The sequence below is a fragment of the Sminthopsis crassicaudata genome, chromosome 2, assembly GCF_048593235.1.
Source record: "Sminthopsis crassicaudata isolate SCR6 chromosome 2, ASM4859323v1, whole genome shotgun sequence".
NCBI classification, from domain to species: domain Eukaryota; kingdom Metazoa; phylum Chordata; class Mammalia; order Dasyuromorphia; family Dasyuridae; genus Sminthopsis; species Sminthopsis crassicaudata.
Genome location: NC_133618.1, coordinates 616,869,243 through 616,894,758, shown reverse-complemented (window position 1 = coordinate 616,894,758; position 25,516 = coordinate 616,869,243). Strand labels below are relative to the sequence as shown.

The window sequence follows — 25,516 nt, the reverse complement described above, 5'->3', positions numbered from 1 at the left end:
TAAAAACAAAACCAAACACATTCAGATTTGTACTTTGCCCTGCAGAGAAACTCCTTCTGATATGGTATAAATATAATATACGAGACTAGGAAGTTTAACTTATTGAGATTCATTCGGGACGATAGGATGCAGCTCATTGTAGTTTTCCCTACCTGGAATACCCTTGAGTTACTTCGCATAATCCCACGTCAAGAATATTTGTATGCATGGGGCAACACCAGGCACACTCCCCCCTACACACATGCACACCGATGAGGGTGATGTGCTCTGAGATAGAACTATCCTTTCCCAGAAAGCCTGCTTTCTTTGAAGATGACCAATGGCAAAAATTAAGGAAAAGGCTTGCTTCTTTCTTTTCCAGTGGGACTGAAAATGACTGTGATTTGAAGCCAGATTGGATCAAAGTGGAAAGCGTGGATGTGGTTTAGATCATCTGAGTTAACATATCTATAAATGGGGAGAGGGCAGATGCAATGCCATCCAATTGACCCTACAAGGAGGCACGCTGCCCCATACCATATGAAGAATTCTTGATCATGTCAGTAGAAACTGGGCATGTGGAATAATGAAGAAGGGTCGGTCAATGGGATTGACTTGAAATGTTTGGGGAGAGAAGAATTCTCTTTGTGTGAAGAAGAAAGTGTTTGTTTCATTCACAGCCCAAAGAGTTTTTCTGACCCTTCTGAGGAAATGTCTTTCTTCTTTTAATTTCTTAATTTTCTTATTTTGGAATTGTGAGTAATGAGGAAACATTAGGAGTGGATGACCAATCCAGGTATATACATTAATCGGGTATATATATATATAGGGACCTAAGTACCCACATATACATCAAGGCAGATACCTGGATTTATCTACTGATAAATCCACTCACTATATGTGATATATAAAAATATTTCATATAGTAAATTGACCATGTATTTTTTTTTGCTGACCAGCAACAAATTCCAATGTTTTTCAACTGTAAACCAAGACTCAATAAATACAATGAATTCAGCAAAGAACTCGGTTTTGTTAATCTTGGTTCCTCTGGAGTTTTAAAAGTCAGGCTGAGGGGGTGGGCGGGATGGCGGGGGTCCTGGGGGCAGCCGAGCAGGAGGGGGAACAGGAGGCAGCTGCCGGGAAGGAGGCTGAAAAGATGCTGTGGGAGGAGGAGGGCCCCTGGGGGCATTGTTGAGGGGGACGCTCTCATGACTGGGGGGTGGTCTGGGGGGCTGTTTGAAGGCAGTTGGTTTGCCATCAGATTTCACTCGGGTGAAGTTGATGCACCTTCCCTGTTGGGGAGAGAAAAAAAATTAATAGTTAATGGAAATTAATCAGGAATTAGTCACTGATACAGTGGGAATATGAACATCACACTGGAGTAGTTCCCAATCTGTGGGCCCAGTTTTCCTGGATGAGGCAAGAGCAATTGCAAAAAAGGTTCTGGCTGCCTTATCAGATGATGTGATCTTGTGCAGGAGGTTCCATATATGGATATATATTTTACACACACACACACACACACACACACACACACACACACACATACACACACACACAGAGACATATATGTAGATATAATCACAAATCAAGAGCACCAGCTCTGAAGTCAGGAGCACAAGAGTTAAAATTCAGCCTCAGATACTTACTATTGTGTGATCCTGGGCAAATCACTTAATTGTCTCCAAAGAAGGAAAGTAAGGAAAAAAGCCCCCTAAAGTTGATGAATGCATATTTGTACCAGAGATTTTTAGCCTTTTTTTTTTTGTATCATGGAGCCTATATTTTCCTTTTCCCATCAAAGTTTTTGAATAATTGAAGATGTTAAATTTTAGTAAGAAATTAGTGAAAATAAAAGATGGCATGGAGACTCTGACTATGGACCCGTTAGGCGCCTGTGGACCCCAGGTGTAGCCCTGATGGATATGAATGACTTCTGTGTATGAAGCATTGATTAAATGCTTACTATGCGCCAGGCACTATGCTAAGAACTGAAGATACTCACAAAGGTAACTTTACAGTCAGCCCTGGATTGGAAGCAGGAAGACCTGAATTCAAGTCCAGCCTCAGACGCTTATTAACCAGATGACAAGTCACTTACCTGGTGATTGCCTCCGTTTCTTCATCTGTAAAATGGGGATAAAAATAACATCTATCCTCCAGGTTTATTGTGAGATATTTGCAAAGTGCTCTGCCAACTTTAAAATATTAATGTAAATGTTAATTAGTATTAGCTCCCTCTCTTTCAAGGAAAATGGGGGAGAAAATGCAGACAATAATAACAGCTAACATTTACATAGCACCTATTATGTGCCAGATTTTCTGTGGAAAGCTTTATCATGATGTCATTTGATTCTCACAACAACCATGGGATATAGAAATATTATTATCTAAATTTTACAGGTGAGGAAACCAAGGCACATAACTAGCATCTGACAATTATGTACATAAAACATGAATCCAGAGTAAATGGAAGGTAATCCCAGAAGGAGGGCCCTAGCAATGGAAGAGCCTGCCTCCCTCCCTTATGAGACCTTTCCATTCTGGGTCAGGATTACCCCAAGGGCCTGACTCTTGGTGACCAAGGCTCTACCTGTCTGAGTCAACCAGGCCCGCATTTTCAAATAAAAGCTCTGGAATTGCTATTGGAAAACACAAGAATGATCTGCTGCTGATGGCTAGGGCCAGCTACCATCATTTTTCCAAAACCTGATTGCCTGCTGGATTCCTCCATCCCTAACTCCCTCCCTTCTGTCTCCACAGCTTGTCCCGTGGCAGTGTGTCCCGTGGCAGCTTGTCCCGTGGCATCATGTCTCGTGGCAGCTTGTCCCGTGGCAGCTTGTCCCATGGCAGCTTGTCCCGTGGCATCATGTCTCGTGGCAGCTTGTCCCGTGGCAGGCCCAGACTCTAAATTGAAGATACCTTGTTGATTCTGCTTAAGGTTTCATATTAAGTAGCTGTGGTCTAGAGTCTGGATTTCTTTGATTACAAATGCCTCCACAAATGTTTTTCTTTTTTTCTTGTTACATCTCTGAGAACTATTCATTACACTCATAAAAAAGGCAGCTGAAGTCTAGTGCAGGAACCCAGAAACATTAGGCCTTGACTTGAGCTTAGCCCTGACCAGTGGCTAGTCCCATCTGGGTGTTCCCTTGGGCACACAAGGCAGAAATCACACCTTTTCTTCTTCTGCTCCAGCTCTGGGAAATGGGCTGTATACCTGCTAGGGAATACTGGCTTCTCAGCTCTAGAAACAATCCTTAGGGTCTGTGCAATGAACAGAGGAACACCTGTCTGCTCTCAGCAATCAGGAAGGGGAGAAGGAGCCAGCAGCAGCAGACCCTCTCCTGATTTTCCTATATAGAGTTCAGGGGGTGGGAGAGGGAAGGCAGAGGATGCACATAGAAAGGGAAGACATCTCCAGTGGCCTCTGCATTTGACCTTCAAGCCATGCTCTGGGAATCTTAGCTCTAGCTCCAGACTGCGGCTAATGTCAGAACAAGGAATAAACAGTTATTACGCTGCTCTATTTCCTCTGTGGTAACAAAACGACTAAGTAGCACATTCTCTATTCAAGTGTCAGGCAGGCTCCAACTCCAACCCAAACCACACTCAGAGGAAAAACCCAAAAAACTAAACCTCTGCTGCTAGTCACTTGAATTTCCAACCCAGGAGACTTAAAGGAGCTGGTCTCTGAGAGGAATTAGCTCTTCCTTGTAAGGCGGGAGTTTGACTGAGGAGCCAAATGGTTCCTATCAACTATGACTCAGAAAAATCTTGGTCAGACTTTTGCTCAAAAAGCCTCAATGGCTCCCTATTACTACTTAGATAAAACAGTAGCTCATAGGTTTGACATTAAAAGACCTTCACAATATTTTGTTCTTTGTGCATTCTTTGCAGACATTTCATATCGCTCCCCTTCACATACTCTTATCTTCTAGATAAAATGGTCTGCCTAAAATACGCCAGTTCCCTCCCTCCTAGAATTCTCTCTTTTACCTCTGTGTAAGAGACTCCTACAACCCCCTGAGCTTGAGTCTGAATCACAAGGTGCCTTTTGGAAGCCTCTACCTAGATGTATCATAATCATCTTAAGCCCAACAGAACTTCCTCTCAGCTCAAGTGGGGGTTCCTTAGAGAAGCCTTTGCTAATTACTCTTGTTGTTAGTGCCTGCCCCTGTTCATTATGTATTTATTTTATATGCAACCTTTATTTACTTGGATGGGAGCATGTTGTGACTCCTTAGAAGGAGGTTCTTAAGCTGGGGTCTGTGAACTTGTTTAAAATTTATTTTATAACTCTTTTAATACATTAAGATTTATTTTTAAAAATTTTAAAGATTTTTATTTTCAAAACATATGCAAGGATAAGGGAAGGGCCTGGGGACAATTAGGAGAACGAGGTGATCATGTGAGAGTCTTGCAGGTGTCTCAGCTTCCTCCAAGTGAATGGACATGGCATCAGATAACCTGAGACCTGGGAAAGACCTTAATTATAAAGGTTAAAGTCCCCCACTGCCAGCCACCAGGGCCATCGCCAGTCATTTTGACTACACACAGAGATTGTCCATTCTCTCCCCCTCCTTCCCTCCTTCCTTCCTTCCTTCCTTCCTTCCTTCCTTCCTTCCTTCCTTCCTTCCTTCCTTCCTTCCTTCCTTCCTTCCTTCCTTCCTTCCTTCCTTCCTTCCTTCCTTCCTTCCTTCCTTCCTTCCTTCCTTCCTTCCTTCCTTCCTTCCTTCCTTTTGGCTAATTTTCTGGTCAATTCAGTCTTTTGAATTATTCTGATTCATTCAATTTTTTGATCTATGCAGAAATCACAAACTTAACCCCCAATTGGGGTTAAGTGACTTGCCCAGGGTCACACAGCCAGTAAGTGTTAAGTGTCTGAGGTCACATTTGAACTCAGGTCCTCCTGACTTAGATTTATCTCTTTCAAAGAGGAGATTTTTTTCCTTACATATGGGCTTAATCTAGAATTCTTCTCTTCCTCTTCTCCTGCCTTAGCACCTTGTTTATAGTAAGCACTTAATACATGTTTGCTGGGTTAGCAATGATTGGATCATTTTCTTGTGTAGATTAAGCCACCGTGTAAGTTCTCCAGGAACATTGACTCATATAATGATGCCCCAAAAGAGACTTCCTCTTATTAAAGAAATTTCAAATTCAAACCAACAGGTGATGGAAGTACTGGGGGGGGGCAGACCTTCTGGAGTGACAGATTTAATAGGGGACTCACTAAACTTGTCACTGTATGCTACTAGATATGCTATAAGATGGCAAAATTAAAAAAAAAAGTATCCTCACCAAAAAAATAACAATCCTCACAAAGTATTTATATTTGTGCTTATTTCTTTTCTTTCAGTCATTTTTGCTATTGTTCCAATAGCACTAAGAGATGAGATGGTTCAGAATTATCTGGTTGATTGAGAATGGATATGAATAATAATAGCACAATGCCAATATTTGTATATTAAAACTGATGTATCATCTTCATAACAACCCAGGGTGTTTAGATACTATTGTTATCCCTCTTTTACAGTAGGGGAAACTGAGGCTGAGTTGTTAAATGATTTGCCCAAAGTCACAAGCCAGTGTCTAGGGAGGAATTTGAACTCAGAACTTCCGATTTCTAAGTATTCTTTTTTTTAAACCACTGAATGAGCATTGTTTCAGTCAAACAGACCTGTAAAAGACTTAGCTTAGCAAGGTCTAGGTCTCCCACTGCATCTTCAATCATCCTAATCTATATCTGGCCATTGGACTCAGATGTCTCTGGAGGGGAAACTGAGGCAGGTGACCTTGCACAGCCCTCCCTCACTTAACTCCAATTCACTTGCATGCCATAGTATCACCTCCCTGATGTCATGCTTGGACAAACAACCACCACTGTATCACCTAGCTGTAAAGGGTCATGATTTTCTGAAGGATGACTACAAATAAGTGACAAAGCCAGCTTTAAAACTCACTCCCTCTGCCAACAATCACACACAGTTTCCCTCCCTCTCTCAAAAACCTCACAGAAAGCACCAATCCAAGGTCGCAGCTCATCCTGAACATGAAAAGACCCCAAACTGAGATCCCACTGTCCTTGTCTAGGGGAGCTAGCACCCCTGAGAAACCAACTGACTAGAGTCCTTTCAGAAAAGCCCTGCAACCAAGCGAGCTGTGGCGAGCTGGGGCAGGCCCTGAAATGACTGGATCCTTGTTAAACCTCTTCCCTGCATGCTTTGTCCAGAGAGGTCTAAGACACCCCTGAGCTTTTAGGTACACACGGGCTCTCCTAGCAACCTGGAGAGCATTTCTTTAGGCTTTGACAACTTCCCATGTTGCTCTTCTAAGCTGTAAACAAGCTTTAAGAATGGAAAAAGAGCCCTAGAAAAAGGGGGCTTTTTCTCTTGAGTGACTCCCTGGAGATGTACTTTGGTAGGATGTGAGGGAGGCATCTTGTTGGTAACTTATTTTACACAGTAGTGAAGATTTATATCTATCTAATGTTTCCTCTTTTAAATGCCCTCTGGAATTAGCTTACTATTTAAAGCAATTCCATGATAACAAACAAAGGACAGTTCAACATTAATTTGTTTAGTAAATAGGAACTTTCCAGCAGTGGGAAAAGTGAAGAATTATAGAATCAAAGCATCTGAGTTTGGATCTCAGCTCTGTCACTTCTACCTCTTGATCTTGGGCAAGTTGTCCTCAGTTTCTCCATCTGTGAAATGAAGGTACTAGACTGGATGATCTCAAAAATCCCTTTTAGCTACAACTTGACATAGCAGATTAGCTTAAAGGATGACATATTTAGAAATTTAATGGGACTTTTCCCTCAAATAATGGAAGAAGGGAAAAAGGGAGAGTCCTGAAAGAAAAATCAATGGATTGAATTCAGGTGGACCTAAATTCAAATCTGACCTCAGAAACGTCACACTTTCTGGCACATTTAAATTTTGTCTTTGTATTCCTACCACCTTACACAATAATAGGCTCCTAGTAAACACTTCTTGATTGACTGACTCAAGGGGGCTTACTCTTACGCTGGTGTACAATCCAATTGCTGCGCTACCTCTGGCTGCTGTGGGACCATGCAGGACTCGGACTCACATTCCCTCACACTCTTTTGTTCACCAGTTTTCTAATTCTATATCTAGGAGAGACTTTCCTGTTGTCCCATTCTATCAGTTCTTACCTCTCCATAAATCAGTCATGGGGCTAGGAGATAGCCCCACATAAGGCAGGGATAATCTCAAATGTGTTTAGAAGAACCTCAGTTAGCAGCAGCCACCAATGATGGGCAAAATATTTGCTTGGATATATGTTTGGTGCTAAGGAAAGCCATTCTTTCTGGAGCTTGCCAGGTATAACAGAATCTTTGGGCAGATTTCAAATTCATTCCTTCTGTGTGTTGGCTGTGGCCCTTCCTCCTAATTCTGCTTCCTCTCCATCTGCAGAACAGTACCAACCCCCTCATATACTCATGCTCCACAGCTGACTGTGGCTTTTTCTTCAGCTACAGCAACCTGAGGCTGCTGATAGCTCCTTCTACCATTCTGAATCTCAGACTAACAAGAGGTTTCAAAGGCCACACACTGGGCTACCTCATCCAGCCTGGCTGATGCTGACTCTTGAAAGAGAAGGTGAACCATTTAACAATGTCTTGATGACAAGGCTGAATTCTAGGTAAATATTCATGAAGAAAACTTTCTCAGGTGCAAGCTTCAGATTATTTTGCTGAGACAATTAAGTGAGTTGCCCAGGGTCACACAGCTAGGAAGTGTTAAGTGTCTGAGGTCACATTTGAACTCAGGTCCTCCTGACTTCAGGGCTGGTGCTCTATCCCCTGCACTAACTAGAATCAGGTATTTTTAAACCGAGGCTAATCTACATGGAGTAAACCAAACCAGCAAAAAAAAAAAACAATTCAAAAAGTCAACCCATGGATGAAAAAAAGATGTGAAGAGAGGGAACAACTGTATATCAATCCAACAAAAGGTGAACTCAGCAAGCATTTAACTTTTTGTTGTGCTGGATTCAAAGAAGAAACAGAGACAAAAACAAAATGCCCCTGTCTTCAAAGAAATCACATTCTACTGAGGAGATAAAGCTAAGACAGGTAAATGTAAAAAAAAACTGGAGGAAAGAAAGGGGTTTGCAAATGTGGAAGAAGAAAGAATTCCTATAGGATACGGGATCTGAGCTGAACCTTGAAAGAAGCTAAGGATTCTAAAAAGTCAAAGGAGAGAATATATTCCAGACTCAAGAAGCTTCTGGAGCTTTATGCTGTCTAATATAAAGCACTTTAAATGATCTGGCTCCAGTCTTGCTTTCCAAGTTGATTACCATCACTCCCCATTACTCACTTGACCTCCAGCAAAACTGCCCTACTTACCATTCCCCAAACATACAGAACATTCCATCTATTCCCTCTGGATTTTGGCCCAGGCTGTCTCCCAGGCCTCAAACTTATTTCCTTATCTCTACCTCTTGGAACGGTGAACTCACTTCAGGGGTTGGTTTAAGTGACCTGCCGTTAAAGAGGATTTTCCTGAATCCCCTGACTGCTAACCCCCTGCTCTCTCTCAGTCACTTATTTATATGTATGCATGTATAATGCTTTTATATATGTATATATCACAGACACACAATATATAATTTCATACATGTACATACATATATAATGTATATAGAATAACATGACTGAAAAAATGACAGAACAATAAATTCCTCTTCTCCACCCATTATTATTTATTGGACATACAATATCATATTGAGAACATTCCCTACAAATGCAAGTCAGCTCCTCTGTAACTTAGACGATGGTCTGGAGGGGTTAAATCAGTGGTCCTCAAACTTTTTAAATAGGGGCCAGTTCACTGTTCCTCAGACTGTGGGAGGGCCGGAGGATAGTAAAAACAAAAGCTCATACTCTGTCTCCGCCCCTCAGCCCATCTGCCATAATCCTGCAGGCCGAATAAATGTCCTTAGCCGCCGCATCTGGCCCGTGGCCTGGAGTTTGAGAACCTCTGGCTTAAATCATATGTTAGGGACACAATGGATGGAGCACTGGCCCTGAAGTCAGGAGGACCTGAGTTCAAATTTGACTTCAGACACTTAATACTTCCTGGCTGTGTGACCCTGGGCAAGTCACTTAATCTCAATTGCCTCAGCAAATTGAGAGGTGCTTCTAATGATAGCTCCTGATCTGCTACATCAGTTGCTTCTCTTCTCAATATTACTCAGAAACAATCATTCATCTTGGATTGCAGTGGATAGTTTCCACTAGTTTTGAATAGCCAAGGTCCTCCAATTCCAAGCATATTGTGTTTTCTACAATACTGCAATGGGTTGTCTATAACTATATACCCACATGCACACACATATATGTACACATACATGTGAACATGCATAATGTGTGCTCATGCCTGCCCATACATTTACAATATTTGCATTGTTATCATATGTTTCTAGGGAAAATTAGTTTTCTTGTGTTTTCTGTCCAAGAACACCCAACAAATAATTTTACCTTACCTATTAAATAAGGAAGAGGGAAATTCAGATTTCTTTCAGTTCTCCAATACTTAAACATCTTTATTTCCTTTTGGACTTGTCTGGGAAACTTCCTAAGTTTTGGGGAATGTTTGTGGTTAAAGTAATTTCTAATAAGTCATATTCCCCCCAATTTTAGGTGCTTTCCATTAAAAATAGCTCATATTAAAGGACAGCCATATTGCTTCAATGGGACCACAGTAAGCATTTATTAAACACAGACTTTATGCCAGGTGCTAATTGCTTGCAAATACTTTATTTCCTCATCACGACCCTTCTGAAAAACTGGCATTATTATCTCCATTTTATGGTTTGGAAAACTGACTTGTGATTTGTCCAGACTACAAGCCCAGGGCTACTGGTCTCCTAGGATAGCTGCCTCAGACAGGATTCAAAGAGCACTGCTCTTTCCCTTCTATGTTGGATAAACACCCAAAACCTTCCCACCAAGCATTTAAGCACAAGTGAAAGTGTGATTTCCAGCTGGAAGGGATCTCAGGGGCCATCTCTTTTAACTCCTTTGTTTTTCAGATGGGGAAACTGAGGCTCTGGGGAGGTCCCACAGGCAGAAGGTCAGAAGCAGGATTTGAAACCAAGTTTCCCGACTTTAGAGTCTGTTTTCTTCCCTCTGTTCCACAGAGAGAACAATGACATCTCTAGCCAGATCACGCCAATTGCCAATTCCTCATTGCTAACAAGAGCCAGTTTAGCTTTTAGTCCAACAACAGCTGCTCTGTCCATCTCCAATTGTCTTTGGTTTTATTATGATTTCCTCTAAGAAATCCCTCTGCCAGGCTGTCCCAGGCACCCCTGCCACCCCCCCAACTCCATGGGAGCAGGGCACTCCATGGACTCATGTCATTTTTTTCTTTTCCTATATTGACTTTCCACTTTGTCATCCCCTGTCATTTCATTCCCCCAACTGGCTTCTTAAGCACAAGTGTTGAAAATCCCACATCCTACTCTGCTCTCTCTTGACCTAGCCCCTTGATAATAGCTTCAGTCTGAGAACATCAAACCCAGAATCTCTGATTAATTGCTATTCTTAACCTGGAGACTGTAGATAGATTCCAGCAGGGCCATGAACTTGGAGGGGAAAAAGAATTACGTCTTCCCACTGAAATTTAACATTTCCTCAAATGAGAAACGTAAACCACCAAACAATATTCTGGGAAGAGGTAGCTGGTTATAGAAGAGACCTATATCATACAAAAATGTTAAGAACCCTTGACCCACCAGAGATCTGGGTTGGGCTGAGCCAAGAGACTGAAGTGGCTTGAAATCTCTTCTCAAAGAAGTGTACACATTTAACATATACTAGATTACTTGCTGTCTAGGGGAGGGAGTAGTCAATAATACAGACATTAATCACAGACTTAGTTAAAAGGGACCTTAGAAACTATCTAATCAAGTTCTCCTTCCCACCCCTATTTTATAGATGAAGAAACAGACATAGACAGCTTGAGCAAACTTGTTACCCACCAAATAAGTTTCAGAGGCAGGGTTTGAACTCAGATCTTCTTGATGTCAGCCTAATACTTTAATAATTCCCAGCATCTAGTACAATGCTTAGTATACAGTAAGCTCTTAATAAACGCTTATTGACTTTTATAGATAAGAAGACTGAGTCCCAGGGTTTTAAACTTTTTATTTTATTTATTTAGATATGTTTCCCTTACTATATAAATAATATAAGTTGAGTTCTGTCTAGGTTTATCATCTGTTTTATGTGTGTATATGTACCCTTAAGGCTCTCTAAGTACAGCTGTCTAGTCTACTCATTAAATCCTTAATCCCTGGAGAACTCTGTGAGCAATCCTTCACTTTCAATACAAGACTAACTAAATCCTTTGCTTGAGCAAAGCTGCCTAGTCACTCTCTCTGCACAAGCACCAAACACTGGTACTGGTTCCAAATGCAGTCACCCTCCATTCACCAGCCCTAGAACTGGGATGAGATGACTGTGGATCCACATTTGCCAGAAATCTGCCCGTGCTGCCGAGCTCAACACTGGCTTCCCGCTTGCCACAACAAGGCTCATCAAAGCTGTCTCTGCTTTCTCTGGAATGGCCCTGGGTACCTGGCAGCATCAGGACTGAAAATGAGCACATTCCCTTGGGCTTGTTTCCATCGTTCCTTCCCTTAGGGTTGGGATGAAGACTGCACTGTGCTGTTCAGAGAAATTGGGTGCACGTTTTCCAGGGGCTGTATTTACTTTTGCATGTTTCTTATAGCACTGTGATTGATGGTTGGCTTATCTTCCTTACAGTCTATATTTTAGTCATCCCAGATTTTCCAGTTGGCTTTGTAAAACTGATGGGAAAAGCAGTGGAGTCTTGTTTTTTACTTTAATTTGTTTTCAAAGCTAATAGTCTAAACCCAAACCAAAACACTCTGTAATGATCCTCTACATTCAATCTTTAATATTCAGTATTTCATAAGACTCTAGATTTTGAGCTGCCCTCCACATATTTCTCTGAAATACAAATTGACTTCTTTGAACCTAACTTTCCTTATCTGTAAAGTGGGGAATAAATATAAACTCCTCTGTTCTTCACAAACTGGGTCCATCTTCCCTCTTCAGCCTTTCTTGTCCCTCTTTTGAAAACAGAGATCAGATCAAAGTTGTCTGGAACATATTTAAAGCTCCATGCTACAAGTCCTCCACAGTCCAGTCATACTGGTCTTTGGGCTAATCTTCAAACCTCGCTCTTTCTCCCATGTCTAGAATGCGCTTCCTCCTCAGGTCTGCCTTGTGGGACTCCTGGTTTGTGCTGAGGGGCACCTTCATAGGAGATGAGGAGCCTGACCTGAGCTTATAGAGCCACACTTAGCTTCCCACAAACCAGAGGACCTGGGCACTGCAGGTCAGTGATCTGTTTTCTACGTTAGAATTCTGATCTTTGATTAGTAGAGAATTTGACCACAGTGCTCCTGTTCTGAAGCTGAGAGAGCAAAATACCCCAATAATGTAGTGCAATGTTAAGCATGTGTCCTTGGTCTCTATGTTCCAGGGTTTCTCAAAGCAAGGCTTTGAGCACTGTGGCTTCTATGGGAATCTGGGCAGTTTTTAGATGGGGTCAGAGACACTGAACCATAGAGTTCTGGAGAGCAAGGGGCAGGAACCCAAAATTACAAATCTTCTTTTTTCTTTTTTCCTTCTCCCTTTATGATCTGCTATAATGTCATGAGGGAGAATTATGTTCTTTGTCTCTGACTCTTTCTTCTCTTTCTTTCTCTGTCTGTCTGTCTGTGTGTCACTGTATCTCTCTCTCTCTCTCTCTCTCTCTCTCTCTCTCTCTCTCTCTCTCTCTCTCTCTCTCTCCTTCCTTCTCTCCCTTCCTCCCTCCCTCCCTCCCTCCCTCCCTCCCTCCCTCCCAGATAGGATGGCTTGGTACTCAGTTCTATTCTGACACTTTCAAGTAGAATAGATTACTTAGGATGAAGCCCCAATATGGTTTTGAATTTATTAACCTCCTTTGTTTTAGCTTTTCTTCACTTCTATTGCTTCTTCTTGCAGGTTTTTTTTTTTAAAGTATATGCTTTTTATTGACAGTTTTATTTTACTGAAGACAGAGAAATTAATTCTCACCAATTAGGAAAAGTCATTTTATTTGGCAATGTAAAAATGATAATAACCTTGGAAGAAGGTATTTTCATTTTTGCAATGATAAGAAAATGGATCATTTCACAAAAATTAGATATGTACCCTAGAATTTAGTCAGTCTCTTGATAAACATTTATTAAGCACAAAATTATAAGAAGTATAGTATCATGGTCAGAGACTATAAAAGGTAATGCAGGAATTAGAGGTTCTTAAAAATGAAATTCTTAACTATAAAAACATAGATAATGAAAATGAAAGAGAAGAAAAAGGAGAGATCAAAAGAAAGGTGTATGGCTACACAGGGAACTCTCTGATAATTCTTGGAAACTTCAGAAAAACATCTACGAATTGTGTATGTTTCATCATGGTATCTATTTAAATACAATTGCTGAAGCCTCCCCTGGAAGTGGATTTTCTTGGACTCTTTCTGGGTACAAATAGTCACACTTCCTCCCTTTCTCTCTGGGGTTCCATTTTCATGGCCTTTCTTTTCACGATGAGAAACATCTTCAAAATCTATTTTTGTTGCCATAATCAAAACACTACAGTTATATGTCATCCTATTGTAGAGCTAATCGTTGTTCAGATGTTTCTCATTTTCCAACACTATAACCCAGTAAGGAAGCAGCATAGGGTTATGTTATTATTCATTCTAGTTATGTGAAAGTTGAGTGATGACAGGGCAGGGGCCAAACACTGACTCAATAAATATTATAATTAAATTATAATTAATTTATATATTAATTTAATTAAATATTAATATAATATTTAATATATAAATATTTAATGACTACCTTATTTCTTTAGGTAGGAGCTGACTTCTGACATGGACATTGGGCTGAAGGTTGAAGTGAGTGGGAACAGCATTACTATAATTACCAAGATGGCAGCATGTGGGCCATGTTTGGGAACTAATAAGAACTGCAGTGTTTATGAAAGACTAGAGGAGAAAATGAGGTAGGAGAGAGAGATTGGGGTCAAACTATGAAGTGCCATCAATGCTAAACAAATGCCTCTGTTTTAATGTTTTCTCCAGTAAAGACTTACTGGAAACGAAGTGAGAGGTATCCAATCCAGCTCCTTTAGTTTTTGCATGGAGAAATTGAGGTTTGAAGAAGTTAAGTGATTTACTTATCCAAGGTCACACAGAAAGTAAGTTGGCTAAGCCAAGATTTGAACTTGGGTCTTTGTCTGCAAAGCAATTCCCATCACACCATATTACAAATCTGATGTAGTTCTATCACAGAGAACTGAGACCATACAGTGAGCAAATAGAAATAAGATTTGAGCTCAGGTCCTCCAAATTCAAATACAATGGTCTTTTTGTCCACCATGATGCTACAACAGAATCTAATTTATTTTTAAAAGAGGGCCAATCTGTAAGAAATGACCAGCAGGATGAATACAGAGAGGCCTGGAGAGACTTACAGGAACTGATGCTGAGTAAATGAGCAGAACCAGAAGATCACTATACACTTCAACAACAATACTGTATGAAGATGTATTCTGATGGAAGTGGAAATCTATAACATAGAGAAGAGCTAATCCAGTTCCAGTTGATCAATGATGGGCAGAAACAACTACACCCAGAGAAGGAACACTGAGAATTGAGTGTAAAATGTTTGCACTACTGTCTTTCTACCCAGGTTACTTGTACTTTAGGAATCCAATTCTTCCTGTGCAACAAGAAATTTGGTTTTACACACATATATTGTATCTAGGATATGCTGTAACACATTTAACATGTATGGGATTGCCTGTCATCTAGGGGAGGGAGGGAGGGTAAAATTTGGAAAAATGAATACAAAGGATATGTTATTAAAAAATTACCCATGCATATGTACTGTCAAAAAATTATAATTATAAAATTAATTTTAAAAAAAGAGGGCCAATGCCCTAACTTTGGGGTGCATAGGGGCTAGTTCTCATTGATAGAGTCTTGGGTAAACCAACTGCTTCCAGAAATTGGAGGAGGGAAGGAGCTAAAGGGGAGATTTCATTTTATAAAAACTTTAAGTAAACAAGACCAGTTCTGCTGAAAAAAAAATGTGGTCTTTTTTTAGCTGAGGTTTTTGGTCAACCAAGCCTTTCAGAATTTCCTGTGATATTATATGCTGAAGTGCAGAAATCAATGGATTTGCTGAAACAAGCAACTAAACAAGCATTTTGGAGGCACTGCCTCTTTCTTGCTCAGCTCAACACCAAATTTTAAAAATGATTTAGCTTTCTGAACTTCTTTTGCACTTCAGATTGTGAACACTCTTGGCCAAAAATGAGAAAAAGAAGTTTAGAAACAAATTATCACTGTTAGAGGAGAAGAAAGGACAAAGTTACATTTCCATTTTTTCCAAGTTACTTCTACCTTTTTTGTTTTGCTTTTCTATTCAAAAGCATGAGAAGATCTTCCTGCTGGCTAATAAGATTATCACCCTTTATGGCATGGAATTTCTTTCCATTCAAATAGCATTAATTAAGTGGGCGTAGGTTCCACTGCTGAACCCTGTGCAAGTTCACTTTTCTCTCAGAATATATGTAGATTTGTGTGAGACAGAACTCAAGGCCTGTGGAAGGAATGTTCTTATATGTGTTGATGAGCTATTTCATCCAATGCTTTTGCTTTATTCTAAGTATAAATATGCCATTAGGACTCTTGAGAGCTATAGTTTACAAAGGATTCTGACCCACAAAGCAACTAGAATCTAAGGTAGTTTTGTGAGAGCCTGCAGGTGAGAGGGACTCTGGGTGCTACTACTTTTTTTTGGAGAATTACTAAATAGGATATTTATCATAAATGGCTCAAAATTAAGTCAAGAAGGATTTTAACTTCTGAGAAATGGGTGTCCAAGGCTGATATCTTTAGTACTTATGGTCAGTGCATCAGATAACTGCTTCAATAGTCTTGTGGTCTATGATTTCAGCAATGTGGATACTCCCTTCACACCTAACAAAGAACCCATTTCTCTGATTCTATAGTTGAGAGTTGCTGTATAAATCTGAAGACATTTTAGTGATGAACTTCAAACTCAGTCAGGTTGGTCTTTGGATGGTAGACATATCATCCATCAGCAGGCTCATATTCAAGGTCTTTTCAGGAGGTAGAACCTGCCAGGGCTGATACACAACTGATAGTCTTTGAGGTGGTCACTTCCTTGCCATGATAACACATCAGAATAGGATCTTAGTAGAGGCAGTACTTAAAGTGGGGTGACTTTCAGAGAAGGAATACCAAGTCCACTGTGAGGCAGCTAGGTGACACAGTGGATAAGGTGCTGACCCTGGAGTCCAGCCTCAGCCACTTATTAGCTGTGTGACCCTCAGCAAGTCACTTCATATTGTTTGCCTCAGTTTCTCCATTTGTAAAATGAGCTGGAGAAGGAAATGGCAAGGCATTCTAGTATCCCTATAAAAACCCCCAAAAATCCCAACGAAAAAAGACTAAAATGGCTGAACCACAATCCAGCTGTAACCACGGTACAAATTCATGCAAGACTCCTGAAATCAAAATTTTGTCTTGCTCATATGGACATAAACTTGCTTATCTTCCCTTCAGTAATCTAAGCTTTTTCTTATCAAAATATCTTAAAAACTCTATCATAAAGTGTAAAAGAATAACTTCACAATTGAATAGGTACTGGATCCTGAGCTTCTTCAGGGAGACAAACCCTCCAGCACAGAATCTCTCTAAGAAAACCAACTGACAGAACACTAAGATGAGAGTTCACTTCCTAAGACTGTAGATTTAGAGAGAGAAAAGCTCTTCTCAGAAGTCACTTTGTCTAGCCCTATCATTTTACAGATGATGAAATTGATGACCAGAGAGCACGAGTGACTTGCCCAATTCACACAAGTGACTATGATAAAAGACCTCTGGCTCCAAATCCAACATTTCAGCCATTGAATTGCTTCATGTTGTCTCATTCTCTGCCTTTAATTAGCATCTTGTCTTCAATTCTGGCATCAACATCCCTTTACGGTAAAATCTGAATTGCAGAATTATGGTGAAACTATTTTTCCAGCAAAAAAATTTCATGCATATATATATATATATATATATATATATATATATATATATATATATATGTATGTGTATATATATATATATGTATGTGTATATATATATGTATGTATATATATATATGTATGTGTATATATATATGTATGTGTATATATATATGTATGTGTATATATATATGTATGTGTGTATATATATATATAAGGTTACAATGGCTGTTGGATCATCTCTGTTTAGAAAGTCCACAAGCAAAGCCTCACCTAAGACCATCTATGTTTTATCTGCCTTTGTTCATGAACAAGACATCTGTTTACTGCTCTGCTGGTCAGGAGGTGCGGATAAAATATCCCACAAATTACTACTTGATTTAAAATGATGGTGGCTTGGGGATGGTGTCTGTTTCTTCCCTGTAGCCCCTCATTGTCTGACCCCTGAGGCTGGAACTGGGTATAGCTGGTATTCTGACCACAGACCCCTTCAAAGACAAGCCTAATGATTAGTCTCCTCAGAAACTTGATTTAATTAGGGTTTCAGGAAATGCTGAGGCCCACATCTTCTCTTACCTCATGAATGCATTTCACATTCCATTGGTCCCATCTCTCTTTACATCAATCTGCCCCCATCAGTCCTTCTACTCACCAAATCCCCTCAAACATAATAAGTAGAATAGGTCTTGCAAATGGATCCAATCAAGACCTTCTTAAAGAACCACTCTGAACCATCTCTAAACCTCAAAAACCATTCTGCGCAGAGCCTGGGTTAGTACAATCTGCCATTTTGGCTTTGCCAATTACAGTAGACAAATGATTTTATTTCCTTACATTTTCTGTTTTTGATAAATATCTAAATCTGAGGACCAACTCAATTGATGAGTTAGATAAATATAATTAGAAAATGACACAGAGGGACAGTTAATATATGGGATGAGCAATTTAATCAATATTCATGAAGTGCCATCTATGTACCAGACACTGCACTGGAGATCCAAGTACAAAGAATGAAACTATTCTTACTCACGTGGAACTTACAAAGTAGAGAGAGGTAATGAGCACAAGTTTAATGGGAGTCAATGACAATCCAAAATAGTAGTGCAATATTTCGCATTAATAGAAAGCAATGTCCAGAACAAAGGATTTGTGAGTCTCACTCTACTCTGCCCTGATCAAATCACATCTGGAATACTGTGTCCATTTTAGGAAGGACAATCAATGGTAATCCCAAGTAAGGCAAACAGGATTCATGCATGGCCAGAGCAGAGAAAGTTTATTTAGAGAAACTAGAGAAGAGAAGTTCTGAGAGTGAAGGGACAAAACTAAATCTCCTTAAGTATTTGAAAGCTGTCAGCGGAAGAGAGTTTACATTTGTACTGTTTAGTCCCAGAGTGGTGCAACTATCAAAAATGGGCAGAGGCTCCTGAGCTAGCATCCAAGAATATCTGGATATGATAAAACATGGGGGTAAAGTGCTTATTTGTTGCCCTGAATGGGTTGTTTATGGTTCCTAAAAGTTGGCATTTCCTTAGGTACTTAAAAAAATCAGCATCTGTTAGCTATTTATTAATTTTTACCATATCTGTGATTTGATCAGTATAGGGACATCCCAGTAAGGAAACTCCCTCTTTCAGTGCAGACTGATACCTTCTTTGAATTTTGAGAGTTGCCAAAGGCATAAAAAAGGTTTCCCAAAGGTCACATAGCCTGTATGTGTCAGAAGTTAAACTTGAATCCAGGTCTTACTAACTCCAAAGTTGGTTCTCTACCCATTATACCATACTGCCTTTCAATGATTATTTCTCCCATGTTAAAGAATGGAAACAAGGGTCATATGAAATGACAAGGAATGGATTTGGAAATATAGCATGAATCATACTGATGAGTCAGCGTGTCACAGCAAGCATGGATATTGTCAGATTTCTTTGCATAATCTGTTATATAATCCAGAATAAAAAGACCTTTTTCCCTCCAAAAAAAACATTTTCTCAACCTTGCTATTCTCATGGATCCCACTCTATCTGCAAAATTCCCTCCTCTATATGTTAGAAGCCATACAATGCCAAGAACTTCAAGAAAGTTATTAGTATTTTTAAAATAATAAAAAAAACTTTAAAAATGGAAATTTCAAGTAGCCTAAACTTTTTTTCATAGTAGAGGAGAGGCAGCTCTGGATTAGTGATTTTGTGATTGAAGAGAACTCTCAGAAGTCTCCTATCCATGAAGAGTGGAACCTATTCTGCATTTTTTAAGTATTAAATGTAGGTAGCTGTATAGTGTAGGGGCACTTAACCATGAGGCCTTGGATAGATGTTTGAGGGGTATTCCTGTGAACTTAGATAGGAAAATATATCTTATTTTCACTAAAATCTTACTGAAATTGAACATTTCCTTCAATGATTTAAAAACATTATTTTGAGAAGTAATCCCTAGATGTCACCAGACTACAAAAGTGGTCTATTAAACAAACAAACAAAAAAGATTAAGAAGCCTTAGAAGTAGTGAATAGGACTTTACACTTGAAATCAGAATCATCTGAATTTGAATCTTACCTTAGACACTTAATAGCTTGTGACCCTGATCAAGTCATAGTATCACTTAAACTCAATTTCCTCATCTGTAAAATAGTTAGAATAATAGTACCTATCTCGTTGGATAGTTATGAGGATCAAATGAGATAATGTTTACAAACTGATCTAATCATTTTGGAGAGCAATCTGGAATTATATCCAAAGAATTATTGCTATCTATATCCCTTGACCCAGCAATAACACTGATAGGTCTATTTCCTTTTATTTTGCTTTATTTAGTATTTTATTTTTCCCTAGTTACATGTTAAAAATAATTTTTAATGTTTATTTTTAAAACTTTGAGTTCCAGATTCTCTCCCTTTCTCTTTGCCCAATGCACCCACCAAACTGAAAATGCAAACAATTCAATATAGGTTATACTAAGTGTATTTCCAAAGACGATTAGGGAAAAAAGGAAAATGCTTTAGAACTTGTATGTTCTAAAATGTTTTATAGCAGCTCTCTCAAATGGGGAATGGCTAAATAAGTTGTGGTATTTGATCATGGTAGAATACTACTGAGCTATAAGAAATGATAAGTTCAATGATCTCAGAAAAACATAGACTAGCATGAAATAATGAAGAGTGAAATGAGCAAAACCAAGAGAACATCATGATAAAATGTTATTTTCACTATTATAAATACCCAAATTAACTATAAAGGATATATGAAGAAAGACACTATCTGTATCCAGAGAAAGAACTGATAAATAGAAATATGTATAGAATAGTTTTACACACACATACACACACATCTATCTGTGTCTATTGGTGGCCATCTGTAGGGCAGGGCGAGGGAAAAAATAAAGAAGGAAAAAAAGAAATTTACATGAAAATTTTGTTGTATGTTTAAAGAAAATAGCATGTTCTACATAGTAGATTTACAATTTCATGTGCAATCATCTTTTTTATTATTATATCATGGAAACATTATTTTGCTTCACAAATTAAAAATAAAACAATTTTTTTTAAAAGCTCTTGGCAAATTTTTTTTTCTCCTGAGGCTGGGGTTAAGTGACTTGCCCAGGGTCACACAGCTAGGAAGTGTTAAGTGTTTGAGGCCAGATTTGAACTCGGGTCCTCCTGAATTCGAGGCTGGTGCTCTATCCACTGGGCCACCTAGCTGCCCCCTCTTGGCAAATCTTAAAGTGCTATGTAAATATTAGCCATTATTATTGTTATTATTATGATAGAGAGGCTTGGTGTGATATACTAGAGAGAGTGAGCTGAATTTGGACCTAGATTCAAATCTGATATGAAATAGCTTTGTGATCCTGGATCAATCAAAACTCTCAGAATCTAAGGCAACTGTCTAAGATAATAAATTGCTTGGAAGATTTAGACTTTCAATTTTAGAGGAAGTTTCCTTACCCAGGAATTCCATATGTACAACAAATCACAGATCTAGTCCATTCTCTGCATTCATCATCATCATCAATCATCTTTATTATTGTTACTATCATTGTAGGATTCCCTGGGGCATTGAGAGGTTAAGTGATTTAAGTGTCAAATAGCCAATGCCACTTGAACCCAGATCTTATTGGAGTTCTAGTTTCCCAACCCTGAGACTGCTATTCTATATAATCATATCTTGGGCCAAAAACTCAAAGAATTTTCTTCCAAAGAGCTCAAACCACTTGAATAAATATGTCTTTCTGGCATCTGCTAATTTGGGATGGATTAGTTGAAACTCAAAGGTCTAAGTGATGACTGACACTACAAAACATTAGTGGCAAAGTATAGTAACCAGCAGCATTGATTCCCAATCCAAGGTTCTTTGCACTAGGATTTCCTTCTTTGTAATCTTAGTTTCAAATAATTGTGTTTAGAAAAACAGAATGATTTGGAATCATTTATTACTTCCTTTTCAGGCTTTTGCCAAATCAAGCTAATTTTGTTGGCCACAAAGGGGAGCTGACTTCTACTACTGCTTGACAATAAGATCTTTTCTATCCTCTTGCCTTGATGAACATTTGATTCGTTGACTTTGCCCCCTATTTGGCTTGTCCTGCTTTAATTAACCTCAGCCTTGTTCTTTTTTTGTCTTTTCTTTTACCACCCAGGAGCACTTTACATGTGAGTAACTGAGTGCCCTTGTTTGGAAATGTTTCGGGGCTGCCTTGACCACAGTGGTGGTATTGTGTTGTGGGTGACAGAAATCCACCAGCAGCGCCAGGGAAAGGCATGGGATGAAATCAGATTCTATAATGCAACTTCTATCAAAATACAGCTGGGACTAAAAGGCCCATTCAAGAACCCATAGGCAGATCTAAAAAGTCATTGCGAAGCCTGAAGTCCAGCTGCCCAAGGATTTCCCATTCAACCAGCAAATAGACTGTTTGGTACCAGTGGTGTTCATCTTTCAATTTCTGAACTGGAACGATATGGAGACTTCTGCTATGTCTCTGCAAGGTCCAAATGCTTACCTATCCTCCTAGATACTACATAGATTTTTTTCATGATTTATTTATAACTTTGCTAATTTTTAGGAAAATGTGAGGAGTGAAAATATTATTATAGAATCAGAAGGTTAGAAGTAATCTCATGTGATCAATTAATTCAGCTCTCTCTCAATAGGCAAAGCAGCATCTGATCCATGGATTAAATATAAGCTGTTTTTTTTTTAAAGAAAAAAAGTATACATAGATGCATGAATAGTGAAAAATAACACTGATTATAAGTGGTACCCATATTTCATAACATTCCTATTTGACAAATAAGCTTTGCCTCTATTTAAACCCATATGATAAAATCTGCCAGAGTTAGATGCGTACCTAGCTTTTTTCAAATGGCCTTATTACAATGAAACATATCCAATACTGGGAGCCCAACCTAAATGGAGAAACTTGGCTTGGCATCTTTAATTCAATTTAACCAACATTTGTTGAGCATCTCCCATGTGCAGGACACTCTAAGCTGTTCTGATTTCCAACTCCAAGACTCGTTATTTAAAGATGCTCATTTCGGATAAGAGCAATCATCTGACAATCAGTTTCCGTACTGGGATTCCGTGTCAGAATTCATAAAGTTTAGCAGGGAGTACATCTCAGAGATTTGATTTTACTCCAGAATTATCAAGAGATGATGGAAAAAAGAGATGAAACTATCCTCCAAAGAATTTGCCACTTGCTCACTTTAGATTTGTAGCAAATTAATTACAGGAACTGAGGAATGGTTGGCTTGCATTTTAGCTTTCCTACAGGATATAACTCTTTAGAGTAGCTACATTGTGACATTCTAGCAATGTAGGGATAGATACTTACCTTGGAAAGTAATAGCATAAATGAATTCTAACATAAAAATTATCACTTAAGACAGGGGTTCTCAAACTACAGTCCGCGGCCAGATGCGACCCGCTGAGGACATTTATGTGGCCCGCCGGGTTATGGAAAATGGGCTGAGGGGCAGAGACAGAGTGTGAGCTTTTGTTTTTACTATAGTCCGGCTCTCCCACAGTCTGAGGGACAGTGAACTGGCCCCCATTTAAAAAGTTTGAGGACCACTGACTTAAGACATCAAAACCAAAAAGGAAGAAACTAATCATTATTTATTGGTGAAAGATTCTTCTAACTGGTGATGGGATATAAAGTGAAAATTTATTAAGTGTAATTGACTCTAAGTATACTACATAAAATAAATTTTTATGATTGTGTTCAAGGTAATGATTCTGAGTGCTCATAAAGCTGATTTTTATGTTGATTTAATGCTTAGATAAGAAATATTAACTTTCCCTTCATATTGAAGTCAATTTTGGATTTAAGAGATGATTGAGTTTGGTCCCAAATCTTTAACTGCTTCCGCTTGGAAATCCCATAGACATTTCAAACTGAACATGCCCAAAACTGAACTCGTTATCTTTCTCCTTAAACCCACCCCATCCTTTATATTTACCTATTCCATTCTTCTGGTCACCTAGGAATTATCCTCAATTCTTCATTATCACTCACTGACCCATATCCCATCATTTGTCAAATCTTGTTGATTTTTACTTCTCTAAGAGCTCTTGCATTTATCACCCCTCTACCCTTAATATAACCACCATAATTTAGGCCATCACCCCATCGGGAAAGTAGATTGGTCTTCCTATTTTTGATCTTTCCTTTCTCCAATCCACAATAGCTATCAAACTGACATTATTTAGTAAGTAGGACCATGTCACATCTTTGATTAAGAAATTTCAGTGGCTCCCTTATGATTCTGGGTAAAATATAATTTCCTTTGACATTCAAAATTCTTCATAACTTGGCTCAAGATTATTTTTCTAGTCTGATTATACATGGCTCCCCTTAATGTACTTTATGTTCCAACTGCGCCCAATAATGTTCTCTACATCCCATCAAAATTGGCTCATCAGTTATCCTCCATACATGATATATGTCATGTATATGTCTTTGTATAAGTTGTTCCCTGTACCTGGAATGTTTTCCCTCCTCACCTTCATTACTTTAAACCAAGCTTCCTCCGAGGCTGAACTCAAATGTCACCTTTCTTTGTTTTGTTTTGTTTTGTTTATGTTTTTAAGGTTTTTTTTTTATGGTGGTTAGAAGCAACCAGGGTTAAGTGACACAGCTAGTGTATGAGGCTGCATTTGAACTCAGGTTCTTCTTACTCCAGGGTACTCTATCCACTGTGCTACTGAGCTGCCCTGAAAGATTCTATTTTTTCTCTGTACATATTTCCACATTTATCATGCTGCACAAGAAAAATCAGATCAAAAAGGAAAGAAAAATGGAAAAGATAACAAAAAGCAAGCAAACAACAATAAACAAAGGTGAAAATACTACTTTGTGATCCACATTCAGTCCCCATAATTCTTGTTCTGGATGCAGATGACTTTCTCCATCACAGGTCTATTGGAATCTCCCTGAATCATCTCATTGTTGAAAAGAGCCATATCCACCAGAAAGATTCTTGAAGGAATAAGAGAAGTGCACTACTGGCCATAAAAGAAGACCACAGTTGTGATGTCTTACCTTGTCTCCTGGCTGGGGTCTCATAAGTGATACTTGGTCATACCCTTGTCGAACCAATGCCCACAAAGCATCCAGTTTGCCCTAAAAAAGGCCACATATTATTAGTTTTTAGCTTTTGTTGATTTTAAAGCCATGATTTAGATAACTAATTTTTCTGTGTGGTACTGATCATATTTACAAATTAAGCATTATCCCATAAAATAGTGATTTTTTTCCCCAAAAACCAAAATTCATCTCTTATAAGATATAATTTTTTTGGGGGGGGAACTTGAGATCAGGATTAAGATTTAAAGTCAAGGCTGCTGGTGAAGGAGAATAATTTCTGCAGAAAAAGGGGATGTCCAGAAGGAAATGGAGAGTTTGAGGATCCTAAAGGTAATTGGAAAATTAAAGATTGTAGACCATGAGGGAAAATGAAGTGATTATTTATAATAGGAACAATGATTCTGAGATGAAAACATCTGTAACCATTTAATGCTTTCATCTTCATATGAACAGACTAAGGCTCAATGTCTTATATATGGAAAGTCATTAAAACTAAGGTCTTATGATTTCAAATTGAGCACTGTATAAACTGAAATGGAATTAGACCTCCCCCACAAATAGTTCCTCTGACTGACAAATCGAAGAGATTTGGGAAGTGATGATTATGTCATGTTCAGCCCCCATAGGGCATAGCTGTTTTGGAGGCAGAGGGAATCAAACTCTTTTCACTCCCAATTCTTAGACACCCTATATTGATCCACATGATAAAACTTCATGATATTACTGCTGCTTATGCTGTCTTCTGAATTCAACACTATTTGGGTACCGGAGGTAGGCTAAGGGAGGTCAAATCAAGTC

At 39.0% G+C, this 25,516-nt stretch overlaps 1 protein-coding gene across 2 annotated transcripts in view; it reads right to left on the bottom strand.

Moving 5' to 3' along the window:
- Positions 1 to 716: 716 nt before the first annotated feature.
- The window catches only part of ANTXRL (ANTXR like), an 83,623-nt gene continuing 58,823 nt past the window's right edge, over positions 717 to 25,516 (bottom strand). For both annotated transcript variants that reach the window (XM_074296146.1, XM_074296145.1), the window contains exons 17-18: positions 24,674 to 24,754; positions 717 to 1,274 (exon numbers count right to left, since the gene is read on the bottom strand). In XM_074296146.1, the coding sequence (XP_074152247.1) occupies positions 1,038 to 1,274; positions 24,674 to 24,754 (318 nt within the window). In that variant the 3' untranslated portion in view covers positions 717 to 1,037. The remainder of the gene's footprint in view (positions 1,275 to 24,673; positions 24,755 to 25,516) is intronic.